Source organism: Brassica oleracea, chromosome C2, assembly GCF_000695525.1.
Source record: "Brassica oleracea var. oleracea cultivar TO1000 chromosome C2, BOL, whole genome shotgun sequence".
NCBI lineage: Eukaryota > Viridiplantae > Streptophyta > Magnoliopsida > Brassicales > Brassicaceae > Brassica > Brassica oleracea.
The window spans coordinates 16841185-16856636 of NC_027749.1; the positions used below are offsets into that span (position 1 = coordinate 16841185).

At 37.0% G+C, this 15452-nt stretch overlaps 2 protein-coding genes across 2 annotated transcripts; one reads left to right on the forward strand and one right to left on the reverse strand.

Annotated features, from left to right (window-relative positions):
- Nucleotides 1-9753: 9753 nt before the first annotated feature.
- On the forward strand, nucleotides 9754-11104 carry LOC106326753 (putative clathrin assembly protein At1g68110). Its single transcript, XM_013764671.1, has one exon. It carries the CDS (start codon nucleotides 9998-10000, stop codon nucleotides 11093-11095), a length of 1098 nt encoding a protein of 365 aa, XP_013620125.1. The 5' UTR covers nucleotides 9754-9997; the 3' UTR covers nucleotides 11096-11104.
- A 175-nt stretch (nucleotides 11105-11279) lies between these two features.
- On the reverse strand, nucleotides 11280-12672 carry LOC106326754 (protein BASIC PENTACYSTEINE3). Its single transcript, XM_013764673.1, has 2 exons — nucleotides 12594-12672; nucleotides 11280-12164 (listed from the first exon to the last, which is right to left on the reverse strand). The coding sequence occupies exon 2, from the start codon at nucleotides 12150-12152 to the stop codon at nucleotides 11319-11321; it is 834 nt and encodes a 277-aa protein (XP_013620127.1). The 5' UTR covers nucleotides 12153-12164; nucleotides 12594-12672; the 3' UTR covers nucleotides 11280-11318.
- Between the last annotated feature and the right edge of the window lie 2780 nt (nucleotides 12673-15452).

Genomic DNA, 15452 nt, shown 5'->3' on the forward strand with positions numbered 1-15452 from the left:
CTCGGTATATTCCGAGGAATGAGTCCCTCGGTATATTCCGAGGAACATGTCCCTCGGTATATTCCGAGGGTTCATTTCTTCGGAATTTGAACCCTCGGAAAATTCCGAGGAACAAGTCCCTCGGTATATTCCGAGGAATGAGTCCCTCGGTATATTCCGAGGAACATGTCCCTCGGTATATTCCGAGGGTTCATTTCTTCGGAATTTGAACCCTCGGAAAATTCCGAGGAACAAGTCCCTCGGTATATTCCGAGGAATGAGTCCCTCGGTATATTCCGAGGAACATGTCCCTCGGTATATTCCGAGGGTTCATTTCTTCGGAATTTGAACCCTCGGAAAATTCCGAGGAACAAGTCCCTCGGTATATTCCGAGGAATGAGTCCCTCGGTATATTCCGAGGAACATGTCCCTCGGTATATTCCGAGGGTTCATTTCTTCGGAATTTGAACCCTCGGAAAATTCCGAGGAACAAGTCCCTCGGTATATTCCGAGGAATGAGTCCCTCGGTATATTCCGAGGAACATGTCCCTCGGTATATTCCGAGGGTTCATTTCTTCGGAATTTGAACCCTCGGAAAATTCCGAGGAACAAGTCCCTCGGTATATTCCGAGGAATGAGTCCCTCGGTATATTCCGAGGAACATGTCCCTCGGTATATTCCGAGGGTTCATTTCTTCGGAATTTGAACCCTCGGAAAATTCCGAGGAACAAGTCCCTCGGTATATTCCGAGGAATGAGTCCCTCGGTATATTCCGAGGAACATGTCCCTCGGTATATTCCGAGGGTTCATTTCTTCGGAATTTGAACCCTCGGAAAATTCCGAGGAACAAGTCCCTCGGTATATTCCGAGGAATGAGTCCCTCGGTATATTCCGAGGAACATGTCCCTCGGTATATTCCGAGGGTTCATTTCTTCGGAATTTGAACCCTCGGAAAATTCCGAGGAACAAGTCCCTCGGTATATTCCGAGGAATGAGTCCCTCGGTATATTCCGAGGAACATGTCCCTCGGTATATTCCGAGGGTTCATTTCTTCGGAATTTGAACCCTCGGAAAATTCCGAGGAACAAGTCCCTCGGTATATTCCGAGGAATGAGTCCCTCGGTATATTCCGAGGAACATGTCCCTCGGTATATTCCGAGGGTTCATTTCTTCGGAATTTGAACCCTCGGAAAATTCCGAGGAACAAGTCCCTCGGTATATTCCGAGGAATGAGTCCCTCGGTATATTCCGAGGAACATGTCCCTCGGTATATTCCGAGGGTTCATTTCTTCGGAATTTGAACCCTCGGAAAATTCCGAGGAACAAGTCCCTCGGTATATTCCGAGGAATGAGTCCCTCGGTATATTCCGAGGAACATGTCCCTCGGTATATTCCGAGGGTTCATTTCTTCGGAATTTGAACCCTCGGAAAATTCCGAGGAACAAGTCCCTCGGTATATTCCGAGGAATGAGTCCCTCGGTATATTCCGAGGAACATGTCCCTCGGTATATTCCGAGGGTTCATTTCTTCGGAATTTGAACCCTCGGAAAATTCCGAGGAACAAGTCCCTCGGTATATTCCGAGGAATGAGTCCCTCGGTATATTCCGAGGAACATGTCCCTCGGTATATTCCGAGGGTTCATTTCTTCGGAATTTGAACCCTCGGAAAATTCCGAGGAACAAGTCCCTCGGTATATTCCGAGGAATGAGTCCCTCGGTATATTCCGAGGAACATGTCCCTCGGTATATTCCGAGGGTTCATTTCTTCGGAATTTGAACCCTCGGAAAATTCCGAGGAACAAGTCCCTCGGTATATTCCGAGGAATGAGTCCCTCGGTATATTCCGAGGAACATGTCCCTCGGTATATTCCGAGGGTTCATTTCTTCGGAATTTGAACCCTCGGAAAATTCCGAGGAACAAGTCCCTCGGTATATTCCGAGGAATGAGTCCCTCGGTATATTCCGAGGAACATGTCCCTCGGTATATTCCGAGGGTTCATTTCTTCGGAATTTGAACCCTCGGAAAATTCCGAGGAACAAGTCCCTCGGTATATTCCGAGGAATGAGTCCCTCGGTATATTCCGAGGAACATGTCCCTCGGTATATTCCGAGGGTTCATTTCTTCGGAATTTGAACCCTCGGAAAATTCCGAGGAACAAGTCCCTCGGTATATTCCGAGGAATGAGTCCCTCGGTATATTCCGAGGAACATGTCCCTCGGTATATTCCGAGGGTTCATTTCTTCGGAATTTGAACCCTCGGAAAATTCCGAGGAACAAGTCCCTCGGTATATTCCGAGGAATGAGTCCCTCGGTATATTCCGAGGAACATGTCCCTCGGTATATTCCGAGGGTTCATTTCTTCGGAATTTGAACCCTCGGAAAATTCCGAGGAACAAGTCCCTCGGTATATTCCGAGGAATGAGTCCCTCGGTATATTCCGAGGAACATGTCCCTCGGTATATTCCGAGGGTTCATTTCTTCGGAATTTGAACCCTCGGAAAATTCCGAGGAACAAGTCCCTCGGTATATTCCGAGGAATGAGTCCCTCGGTATATTCCGAGGAACATGTCCCTCGGTATATTCCGAGGGTTCATTTCTTCGGAATTTGAACCCTCGGAAAATTCCGAGGAACAAGTCCCTCGGTATATTCCGAGGAATGAGTCCCTCGGTATATTCCGAGGAACATGTCCCTCGGTATATTCCGAGGGTTCATTTCTTCGGAATTTGAACCCTCGGAAAATTCCGAGGAACAAGTCCCTCGGTATATTCCGAGGAATGAGTCCCTCGGTATATTCCGAGGAACATGTCCCTCGGTATATTCCGAGGGTTCATTTCTTCGGAATTTGAACCCTCGGAAAATTCCGAGGAACAAGTCCCTCGGTATATTCCGAGGAATGAGTCCCTCGGTATATTCCGAGGAACATGTCCCTCGGTATATTCCGAGGGTTCATTTCTTCGGAATTTGAACCCTCGGAAAATTCCGAGGAACAAGTCCCTCGGTATATTCCGAGGAATGAGTCCCTCGGTATATTCCGAGGAACATGTCCCTCGGTATATTCCGAGGGTTCATTTCTTCGGAATTTGAACCCTCGGAAAATTCCGAGGAACAAGTCCCTCGGTATATTCCGAGGAATGAGTCCCTCGGTATATTCCGAGGAACATGTCCCTCGGTATATTCCGAGGGTTCATTTCTTCGGAATTTGAACCCTCGGAAAATTCCGAGGAACAAGTCCCTCGGTATATTCCGAGGAATGAGTCCCTCGGTATATTCCGAGGAACATGTCCCTCGGTATATTCCGAGGGTTCATTTCTTCGGAATTTGAACCCTCGGAAAATTCCGAGGAACAAGTCCCTCGGTATATTCCGAGGAATGAGTCCCTCGGTATATTCCGAGGAACATGTCCCTCGGTATATTCCGAGGGTTCATTTCTTCGGAATTTGAACCCTCGGAAAATTCCGAGGAACAAGTCCCTCGGTATATTCCGAGGAATGAGTCCCTCGGTATATTCCGAGGAACATGTCCCTCGGTATATTCCGAGGGTTCATTTCTTCGGAATTTGAACCCTCGGAAAATTCCGAGGAACAAGTCCCTCGGTATATTCCGAGGAATGAGTCCCTCGGTATATTCCGAGGAACATGTCCCTCGGTATATTCCGAGGGTTCATTTCTTCGGAATTTGAACCCTCGGAAAATTCCGAGGAACAAGTCCCTCGGTATATTCCGAGGAATGAGTCCCTCGGTATATTCCGAGGAACATGTCCCTCGGTATATTCCGAGGGTTCATTTCTTCGGAATTTGAACCCTCGGAAAATTCCGAGGAACAAGTCCCTCGGTATATTCCGAGGAATGAGTCCCTCGGTATATTCCGAGGAACATGTCCCTCGGTATATTCCGAGGGTTCATTTCTTCGGAATTTGAACCCTCGGAAAATTCCGAGGAACAAGTCCCTCGGTATATTCCGAGGAATGAGTCCCTCGGTATATTCCGAGGAACATGTCCCTCGGTATATTCCGAGGGTTCATTTCTTCGGAATTTGAACCCTCGGAAAATTCCGAGGAACAAGTCCCTCGGTATATTCCGAGGAATGAGTCCCTCGGTATATTCCGAGGAACATGTCCCTCGGTATATTCCGAGGGTTCATTTCTTCGGAATTTGAACCCTCGGAAAATTCCGAGGAACAAGTCCCTCGGTATATTCCGAGGAATGAGTCCCTCGGTATATTCCGAGGAACATGTCCCTCGGTATATTCCGAGGGTTCATTTCTTCGGAATTTGAACCCTCGGAAAATTCCGAGGAACAAGTCCCTCGGTATATTCCGAGGAATGAGTCCCTCGGTATATTCCGAGGAACATGTCCCTCGGTATATTCCGAGGGTTCATTTCTTCGGAATTTGAACCCTCGGAAAATTCCGAGGAACAAGTCCCTCGGTATATTCCGAGGAATGAGTCCCTCGGTATATTCCGAGGAACATGTCCCTCGGTATATTCCGAGGGTTCATTTCTTCGGAATTTGAACCCTCGGAAAATTCCGAGGAACAAGTCCCTCGGTATATTCCGAGGAATGAGTCCCTCGGTATATTCCGAGGAACATGTCCCTCGGTATATTCCGAGGGTTCATTTCTTCGGAATTTGAACCCTCGGAAAATTCCGAGGAACAAGTCCCTCGGTATATTCCGAGGAATGAGTCCCTCGGTATATTCCGAGGAACATGTCCCTCGGTATATTCCGAGGGTTCATTTCTTCGGAATTTGAACCCTCGGAAAATTCCGAGGAACAAGTCCCTCGGTATATTCCGAGGAATGAGTCCCTCGGTATATTCCGAGGAACATGTCCCTCGGTATATTCCGAGGGTTCATTTCTTCGGAATTTGAACCCTCGTGCTTTACTGGTGCACTGAAATTTAAAACACATCCAAATGTAGGAATGGCAATTGGGACAACCCGCCCCGCAGCGGTCTCAATCTCTAATGTTTTTGGAATAAATATTAAGATAATTATCTCTAATAAATATCTTATTTATTTAGTGTTTTATTTAGAGTTTATTTATTATTAAGATAATTATCTCTAATGTTTTAGGGTTTAGTGCTAATCTAACCGCTGGCTGAGGTTCGCTAGTACTACCATGTTCATAATCAGTTTCCCCATGATGATACCAAATTTTGTAACTTCGTGTAAACCCACTCAAATATAGATGAGGCCAAACATCTCACTCTTTAATAACCTTTCTATTTTTACAATTAGAGCAAGGACATCTTAACATACCTGTTTTTGCTTCCGGTTGTCGGTGAACTAACCCCATGAATTCGGTTATACCTCGTTGGTATTCTTCCGTAAGCAATCTCGTGTTCGGATCCAAATGAGGTCGATCGATCCAAGAACGAAAATAATTTGAAGAAGACATATACCTCGTCGGTATTCTTCCGTAAGCAATCTCATGTTCGGATCCAAATGAGGTCGATCGATCCAAGAACAAAAATAATTTGAAGAAGACAAGTTTTTTTATGAATCAAATTCGTGTGTAAAGAGAGTAAGAGGGAGGATGAAGATATGGAGTGAATGAAGAGGAAGAGGGGTGCTTGTATTTATAGTTGAAATCATGCCAACAGACCGAGGAAATTCCGATGGAAACGGCTAGTTCGTCGGAATTTCCTCGGAATTTTTAAAATCCCCCAACGGCTCTCTAACGGCTATAATATATCCTCGGAATTCATCGATTTTTTTCGAGGAATACGTTTTTCCTCGGTATTCCATAAGAATATTCCGACGGATTAATATTTCCTCGGAATTCCGTCGGTATATTCCAAGGAAATTCCGAGGAAACCAAATTTTGGGTTTCCTCGGAATATCCTCGGAAATTCCTCGGGAAATTACGAGTATTTCATTTTTCGTCGGAATGTCCGTCAGAATACCGCTGTTTTCTTGTAGTGGATACATCATTATGCAAAAGTCAAAATTGATGAAGTATGTCAAAACTGTTTACTTGCGAGTCAAGAATTTTGTTATTGGATGGTTGGAAAAGAAATATTATTTGAAGACCACAGTTAAGATTCGAGGACGAATCTTTCCAACCTGGAGAGAATGATGAGAATGATGCAGAGAGGATATTTAGAATAAATATCTTATTTATTTAGAGTTTATTTATTATTAAGATAATTATCTCTAATGTTTTAGGGGTTTTATGTTTTTTTATATATAGTCTTTGAGACTATGGTTTTATGTAATTTATGAGTTTATGATTTGATAAAAGTTAAGAGATTTCTCTTTATTCCTTGTTTTCGGCTACAATATAGGTGTTCTCAACGAATTTAAGAAGACATTGACCTTAGGCATTCTTAGACTAAATAAGAGCTTTGTGATTATTCTAGTTTTCTAGGTATTCTCAGAATCAACGGATCTCTAATTCTATCCTATAAAGCTTCCGCTACATCATAGATCGAGGAAGAGGTGAAGCTACAGTGGTAGATCGAGGAAGAAGAGAAGCGACCGATGAAGAAGATAAGGCCCGGTGGTGACCTTAGTCGACGAGTGGAACAGAAGGTCCAGAATTGCCTCCACAGTCGCCATTTCTCACTTTTTTCGTCGGTAAGCAGAACGGCAAACATCTGTGGAGAAGAAGACATGCGGGTCTCGAATGCCCCGCAAACCCGCGTCGACCCGCCCCGTATTGGCCCATACCCAAAATTGACCAACCCGCAAGACCCGCAATATTTCGGACCTAAGATATGTAAGCCTAAATCCGCCCCGCAGTGGAACTTTACGGGCCAGGCCCGCGGGCTAAGGTCACAATCGCCATCCCTATCCAAATGTAACAGTATTATACTATTATATAAGCCATTCATATCTTAGTTTCATATATATATATATATATATATATTATATTTTTAGATTTTCATTAATCCTCTGAGTATACCACATATTAAATCTTGCATTATATTTTTCAAAAAAAGAATAAATATAATCATATCTTATCTAATTATATATGTTTGTTCTTTTATACCACATAAATTCATACCTTTTTTTTACAACATATTTATAAATACTAAAGTTACTTATAATGAGATCATATAAGTAGCTACATCTTTTCATATCAAACTGATAAAAACCGAATGGATAACACGAACAAACTGGCTTGATAAGGTCGTAATATATTTTATTTTTTTTGAACTGATAAGGTCGTAATATTGAGTCATGAGTAGGATAAATCTTTGAGAAAACGATCAATTCCCTTCTTACAAAAAAAAATTGATCACGAAAGATCAAAATTTCAATGGAAATTTTGTATCTGCTGGAGTCGCCATAAAGACGTCATGTGACCGACCAACTTTCAAGATTGTTCGATCATCAAAAAATACATGGGATTTTGTTCTTATGAAAACAACCCGAGAATGAAACATAAGAACAATCTGTGATTTGTTGCAACAAACGACTGAAGAATAACAAAATTTAAGAGAACAAATTAGAGATTTAAAAATGAAAATTGGGGAACTTTTATGTTTTGATGCTTACATATGGGCTCGTTTTGCTTACCCTTTAATACTTAACATTTATTAAAGAGCAGTTAAAAGTTGACCAAATTGATATCTAATTTGGATGTCAAAACAAATTTGTGGATTTTTGGATTGACTAGCCGAAATATTTATTTAAAATAGGTCATACATTGATATGGTTGTTACCAAAAGCAGTAAACCTTTTAAATTTGGAAAAAAATCATAGTGGTGCATTAATGTCTAAAAATTTAGTCCTAAAGAGGACAATGGTTGTCGTCAACGCAATCATCTACGTTGTAGTAACATAGCGATGAATCTCTGTGACAGCACCAACAATCTATTTCTGCACCAAATCCACATTTCCGTTAACACTTTGGAACATAGAACTTGCTCGAACTATCTATTTCTCCAACATCCATCTGCCCGCCTACACATAATTGGAAACCACACATTATTTACCAAATATTAAAGATGTCAAAAATAAAGAAAAAAGCTGTTACACATATATGAAGAAAAGTATATATGCATACATTGATGTAGAGCAAAGAGTGAGATCATCAATATGCATATGAAAGTTGCCTGTGAAATCATATTTTGTTTGTCTTTGATGATCTTAGTTATGATGTGTCTTATCTCTTTATTCTTATTTTCTTATAGTATATGTAATGTGTGTTTTATCGTCAATTCACCATATGTATAGTGTTATTCTGTCATCTTAAAGAGGTAAAATATATTTTATTTAACAGAAAAAAGATATAAAAACAATGTTACTAAATATTGTCATATATATCGTCTTAAAGAGGTTAAATATATTGAAGTCAAAAAGAATAAAATACACAACATATATAATGCCATTTAATTAAACTTTATTGCTTATATTGTCATATATATCATCTTAAAGAGGTTAAATATATTGAAGTCAAATAGAATAAAATAGACAGCGTATATAATGCCATTTAATACCAGTTAAATGATGTACTGTGCAAACTGGTGTAGTGTATATCCTCTGCTAGATTGCAAGGAATTGAAAACGGATATGTGAAAACTAAACGGTTCAAAACATTGAAACATGATTTAAAAAAAATAGAAATGAAAATGTTTTAGAAGTGTCTAATGTATATGTGTAAATACAATTAATCAACATGTGAGCTTCAGTTTTTTTATTTGTTTGATTTTTCTAAGATAGAAAACCAAAGTAAATGTTGTTTTTGTTTTTACATTTTATAAACTTTTTAATCAAAAATTAGAAAATAAAACATGTTATCCTTCGATAAAACAATATAGTGAGATTTATTCTAAGTCAAATCATTATACTGAAATGAAAAGATGATATTAAAATACAAATCAATAACTAGTCATGAAAGTATACAAAAATAAAATTAAACAAGTAATCACTACCATCAAATGAAAAATAGTCATTCTTTCACGTTTCTAAATAAAACTGTGTTTTCAAAATAAGATTTTATAAAAAAATGTGTTTCCTCAAAATTTCAAGGGATTTTGTATCTGAAACATTTCTAAAACAACAGGGTTTCCATGCAATCTCCATGCAATCTAGATCCTTGTATATTTACTAACTAGGTTAAGATCCGTGTTTTGCGCGGAATAAATATTCGATATGCAATGTTTTTAAATACGCTATTATTTATTTTGCATTTTATATAATATAATATAATAAATATATGCTGAATAATTAAGAAGCAAGTAACTATTACATATATATAACTAAACTGGCACGAACACATAAATCAAAATAATCACTCTTTTTAATAACAACTTTTATGGTAAATATATCAAAACAATCATATTTACATATTTTTATGGTATATATTTAAATTTAAATGATATTAACATATATACATATATAGTATAATTTTAATATTTTTATATATTAAATAAAATTTCCAAAACATATGGTCTAAGCAACTACAAGCAGAGGCAAAGCCACGTTACGGAGAGTGGTGGCGCGTGCACCCAGAGTTATTATAATATTTAAAATTTTACATGTAAAAATATGAAATTTTCAGTGGCTCAGATGGTAAAACCTAACCTAATGCACCCATAATATCCCAAGTTCAAATCTCTCCTTTACGTTTATAGTGGAGGAGACTGAAAGTAAGTTTGTTCAATCCGGTTTTGTTTGTTTCCGAATCATAGAATTTCAATGAAAATTTTGGTTTGATAAACTTCACGTCTCTACATAGATTTTAGGAAGAGCCAAACTAGCAATCCGAACCAAAAATCCCTGTTTACTATTTGCAAGCTGGATATAAAAAGACAAAACCAAATCATGATTTATGCGATTTTGGTTTGGTTTAAACGTAATCAAACCGGTCACATGTGACAGCTTTTATTTTTCTATTTAAAAATGTTCTTCTTTTGAAAATGAGCGGCTTCAACGGTTATAACGGATAATACAGAGACAAAGAACTCAAAAATAGGAAAAAGAAGATTTACAGAGACGACTTTTTGTTCTTGGGGAAGACTAAAGGTACAGAGAATACGACGAGAGAGGAGGGAGGGGGCTCGACGATGAAGCTCTGGAAACGAGCTGCTGCTGCGATAAAAGACCAGAAAAGCTTATTAGCCGTCGGATTCTCACGGCGAGCTTCATACCGGAACACGGATCTCGAAGCAGCCATCATCAAAGCCACCTCCCACGACGACTCCTCCGTCGACTATTCGAACGCTCAACGCGTCTACAAATGGATCAAAGCCTCTCCTCTCAACCTCAAAACTCTAGTCCACGCTCTATCCTCCCGCGTCAACCACACGCGAAGCTGGATCGTCGCGCTCAAATCCCTGATGCTTCTCCACGGTGTAATCAGCTGCAAAGTCCCTTCCGTCGTCGGAGAGATTCGTCGTCTTCCTTTCGATCTCTCCGATTTCTCCGACGGACATTCATCTCTCAGCAGAACCTGGGGGTTCAACATCTTCGTTCGAGCTTACTTCGCTTTCCTTAACAGCTACTCTTCCTTCACAGCCGATCAGATCAGCCGCACCCGCGCGAATCTACGATCTGACAAAGTCGATTCCGTGAAGCAACAGCTTGATAGGATACAAAAACTGCAGTCTCTTCTCGATTTGATTCTTCAGATACGTCCTATTGCCGATAACATGAAGAGAGCGTTGATCCTAGAAGCCATGGATTGTATCGTCCTCGAGAGCATCAACATTTACGGTAGAATATGCAGCGGAATCATCAAAATCCTCCCGGCGGCCGGCAAAACAGACGCCGCCAGGAGTTTAAAGATCGTCAACAAGGCGACGTCTCAAGGAGAAGATCTCGCTATGTACTTCGAATTCTGCAAAGGCTTTGGCGTCTCAAACGCGCGGGATACGCCTCAGTTTGTTACTATACCGATGGCGGAAGTCGAAGCAATGGAGAAAATGGTCAAAAGCGTCGAAAAAGATGAGCAAAAGCAAGAAGAAGAAGTCGTGGAGAAAGCCATTGTACTGTTGGAGAAACCGAGATTGCAGACGATCATAACAGACAAATGGCAGACTTTCGAAGACGACGAGTATTGTTTCAGCGAAAAAGCGATTCAAGAATATCATCAAGATCCTCTGCCTCTTGTAGTATCGAACCAACCAGTTTGTTACACAATGCCAGATTTGATTACGTTCTAGAGAACGTTCAGCAAATCTGGATGAGATTGATTCTTTTCACTTGGTTCTGGTTCTGTACATAATACAATTTTTTTACCGGTAAAAATTCAAGAAAAGAGGTACGTTTTTGAGTTACATGCCGAGTTTGATTCTGAGTTCTACAACATAGCCTTAGGAAACAAACAAAACTTGATTCCGAATCTTACGAAAAAACAAAAAAAAAAAAAGGACAGAGGTTTGGTCTCTATCTGATGGTGACAAACTTGTTGGTTCCATGTTTTGCCCAATGAGACTTCAAATCAATAGGGTTTGAGAAATCGAAACCATCAGCAGAGAGTTTCTCAAGAACTTTCTTAAATGCACCTTGGCTCATTTTCCTTCCGGCGATTCGAGCACCGCGCTTTTTAGTGTTCATTGGCAAAGGGAACATTGACACATTGGTTGTACAACACGCAGACTGCCATCCCCCACAACCCCACCTGTAACACTGTTGAGACAACCCGGTACACGAGCAAACCGGAACTGGTAGACAACCAATATCTATTGTAACACCATTTATCACCATCTCTATGCTCTTCCTCAAAGGACTTCTCTCCCTTTGCATTCTCGGAACAATGTTGTCCTTCAGCTTCCTCTCTTTCTTTGCCTTGGGATCAGCTCTCTGACCACCACCGCATTGCCTTCTCTTAAGAGACTCATAGACCTCGCCCGCCTCGGGTTTAGGAATCTGCAGAAGCTGCATTGGCTGAGCCCTGGGATCTAGAAGCGTGTGATGGTTTGAAGGGTTAGGTAAGTTGTTAAAGAACTTGCTATCTCTGTGCTGGTTTAACCAGCTGTAGCTCATGAACGGTGCATCGGAGGAAGTGTAATCGCGCGGAAACGACATGACATTGCTGCTGCTACTACCACCACCACAGTAGCTATTATTGGTGGTTATGAAGTTTGGGTTCTGAGGGCAGAGAAACTGCTTCTCGTTACGGTCAACAATACTTGGTATTAGTTGAAAACCTAAACTTGGTCTGAACTGAGACTGGTCGTAATAACCCCAATCCCGGTTGCTCAATCCATCTTCATCCATTATAAGAAACTTCTGCAAATAAAACCCACAATTTTTTTTTTGGGTAAAAGATCTTTACTTTTCACATGGGTTCGAGTCACATTCGCAAAATCTAAGATTAGTTTCAAACACATTCCAATTTTTTTTTGTCAAGAACACAATTTTGTGAAAAGGGCTTAGGTGAATCTAAAAAGCCAAAATCAGATTTAAGGATTTGAACAAGAAAAGACCATAGATTTCGTCAGATTCGTTAATATGTTTTATTAGGGTTTCCCAATTAAACATTTTTTTTTCCCAGGAGCAGAACAAAGCATATGGAACAGAGGGATCTAATAAAAAAAAAAAAAAAAAAAAAAAATATATATATATAAGCACAGAGAGATACGTCGACAATGGAGAAAGAGAGGAGGCAAAGAGTACAAATACGAAATATTTTATGGATTGTGGAGAGAGGAAACTTACCGAGGATGGTGAAATCGATCTTCTAGATTTTTTTTTCCCTTTTGAGAGTGAGAGAGAGAGAGAGAGAGAAGGAAGGGGGCGGTAGGAGATGGTAGAAAGGATGATAATGGTACTATTTTAGTTATCTTTAAATTACTTATACTTCTTCGCTTTGTTATACTAGATTTTATAGTAGCGCAAGTGTGTATTAATAATTTAGTTTAGTTTTATAATAACTTTTAAGCTAACAATTTAATTGATTTATATAATTTTTTTATTTAAAATATGATTTATTGATTTTAATATTTATTTTTATTTCTAATTATACCATGTTATTAGCTATTTAGTTATTTGTATTTATAGATGCAATAATCATGTTTATAAGTATATTCATAGTTTTTGAAAATATTAAATTATATTTTAAAATATTATGTAGATTACTCAATGCATGTAGATTGTTAATATATTATAATATTTTATCAAAAAATTATATATATTTTATTTGAATAACATAAGCGATTAAACTATCTACATAATATCTAATTTTGCATCATATTCAGGAAACTTTATAATCAATGTGTGATTGTTATACATATATATATATATATCTAATAGTATAATATTTAGATTTAAAATTTAATCGCAACAAATATTTTGATGAACTTTAATTAATATTAAATAATATTTGTAAGATAATATAAATTTAAAGTAAATATAATGAATTAAACAAATGTTAATTAACATTTTATTTATTGAATTAAAAAATATAGAGAACCTAAAGTATAATATTTATCTATTACTTGATCTAGTTATTTAGTTATATAGTAGTGAAACTTGTATGATTGTATAATGCATTACAATATATCACATTTTACTTTTTTATATGAAAAAAATATTATTTTGGTATGATAGATAATATATGTTTATTTTGGAGTTTCTATGAATATTTTTAAGATCCTTTAAAAACTATTATATAATTTGATAAAAAAATATTTCTAGTTGTTAAATGCTGACAATAAGATAACGAACGTTTTAGATAACGTACTCGTTGTAATCTTGAATTTTTTTTAAAATGTTATAAGTTTGTAAATTTGTATGGTTTTAGTTTGTTGAGGATAAATTCATATTGATTATTTTTTCTATTATTTTTTTATGTTATCATTCATGCTAATTTACTGCTGGCCATCCTTATAATTTTAATAAAAATCTTAATTAACTTATTTCACATACTTTTTTAGACTCTTTTTTTTTTCTAACTTGTAAACATTGTTCTCTAAATATTTTCTTCAACATAACTCAACCGGGAGCATCTTAAACTTTATATGTTATATGAGGTGAATGAGACTAATGATTATAAGAATTCATCATTTAGTTTGCTTTAATAACAATAATTTTTAAAAATCTTGTGGATCAGATCATGATAGGTTTATTTTAGTATAGCTTAAACGAATATTTGTACAAACATAAAATAATAGTGTTGATTAATATTTAAAATTTTAATGGATAAATAAATTTGTTAGTGTTTTGATTGATTAAAATAATTTGAAACTCATAAATAAATTATGGCTTGCGACTCTCTCTCTCTGTTCTCTTACTTAACATTTTTTAGATAGAGCGAATGTAAATTTCAAATCTTTTTCTTATATTGGAATTCTTATCTACTCTATCCAATTTTTTGGTGTTATACATTTTTCGTCTATTGGATTTTGTCTTTGGCTTTGTATGTCTACATTATGTCGTGAATGTTTTATATTTTTTTTTGTACTATTTATCATTCCTCGTTATTGGTCATTCACTTCAAATCATATATTCTTGACAAGTTCCTTGTTTATGATGACTATGTTTGGTTTTTTGATTCGGATATTATTACAAAACACATTTGATATTGATTTATAATTTATTTTGAAAATACACTTTTTGAAATTTTATTTTGAAGAGTATATTTTTATTTTGTGTTCTTGGAAGGAAAAATATTGTATCTTTATATTTTATATTATTTTGGTTAATTTGTTTATTAAATTTCCAAATATATATATATATCTATGAATCAATTGAATTTTAATGATTTATTTATTATTTTACCTTATTTGATGTTGAATTTGATTATGCATTATCAATTTTGGATTTAACATTTTAAAAATAGTAAACTATAATTATGATTTTCATATTTTGATTGTTTTTTTTTCTAATCATATGTGTATACTCTCAATGACTTATAGCATAATATATAGTATATGTTATTTTAAAATATTTTCAATAGTATATAGCCTAAAATTCGAAAACAATGAGTTAAATTAATTTACTTATAATTGTTTGAAAGTCTTGTATTCTTCATATTATTCTTCTTTTGTATTTTATTTTAATGTTATATTTCGAAAAATATTATTTATTAAGTAAATTTATTTATAATGTTTTACTTTTGTTAACTTACATTGTTTAATATTGGTTTCTACTTTATTTTAAATGATTATATGGAATTTTTTAAAGGGGTTTTTGCCAAAACTAACCCACAACTTGATTTTAACCCCAAACCTATACCCAAACTTAAATCAAATGCAAAACTAACCTAAAAGCCTAGTGAAATTACAGCTCAGCCCATTGTGACCAAACAAAAAAAAGAAGCCATTTTTACGAATATAGCCCTAGTAAATCGTCTGAGTCATCTGAGATGTTGGAAGTCGTCTGGAAGACTGAAGTGTAAGTCGTCTGGTACCGGTTTATTTTAAAAATAATTTATAAATCTTGTAAAAAAATATTTTGATGCGTGAAAAATAAAAATCAAGTAATTATAAACAGTTTTAAGTGATATAAATTAAGATATGATAAAATTGATTTGTTTTGAAGATAGATGAGTGGAAGTAGTGAATCATGAAATACTTT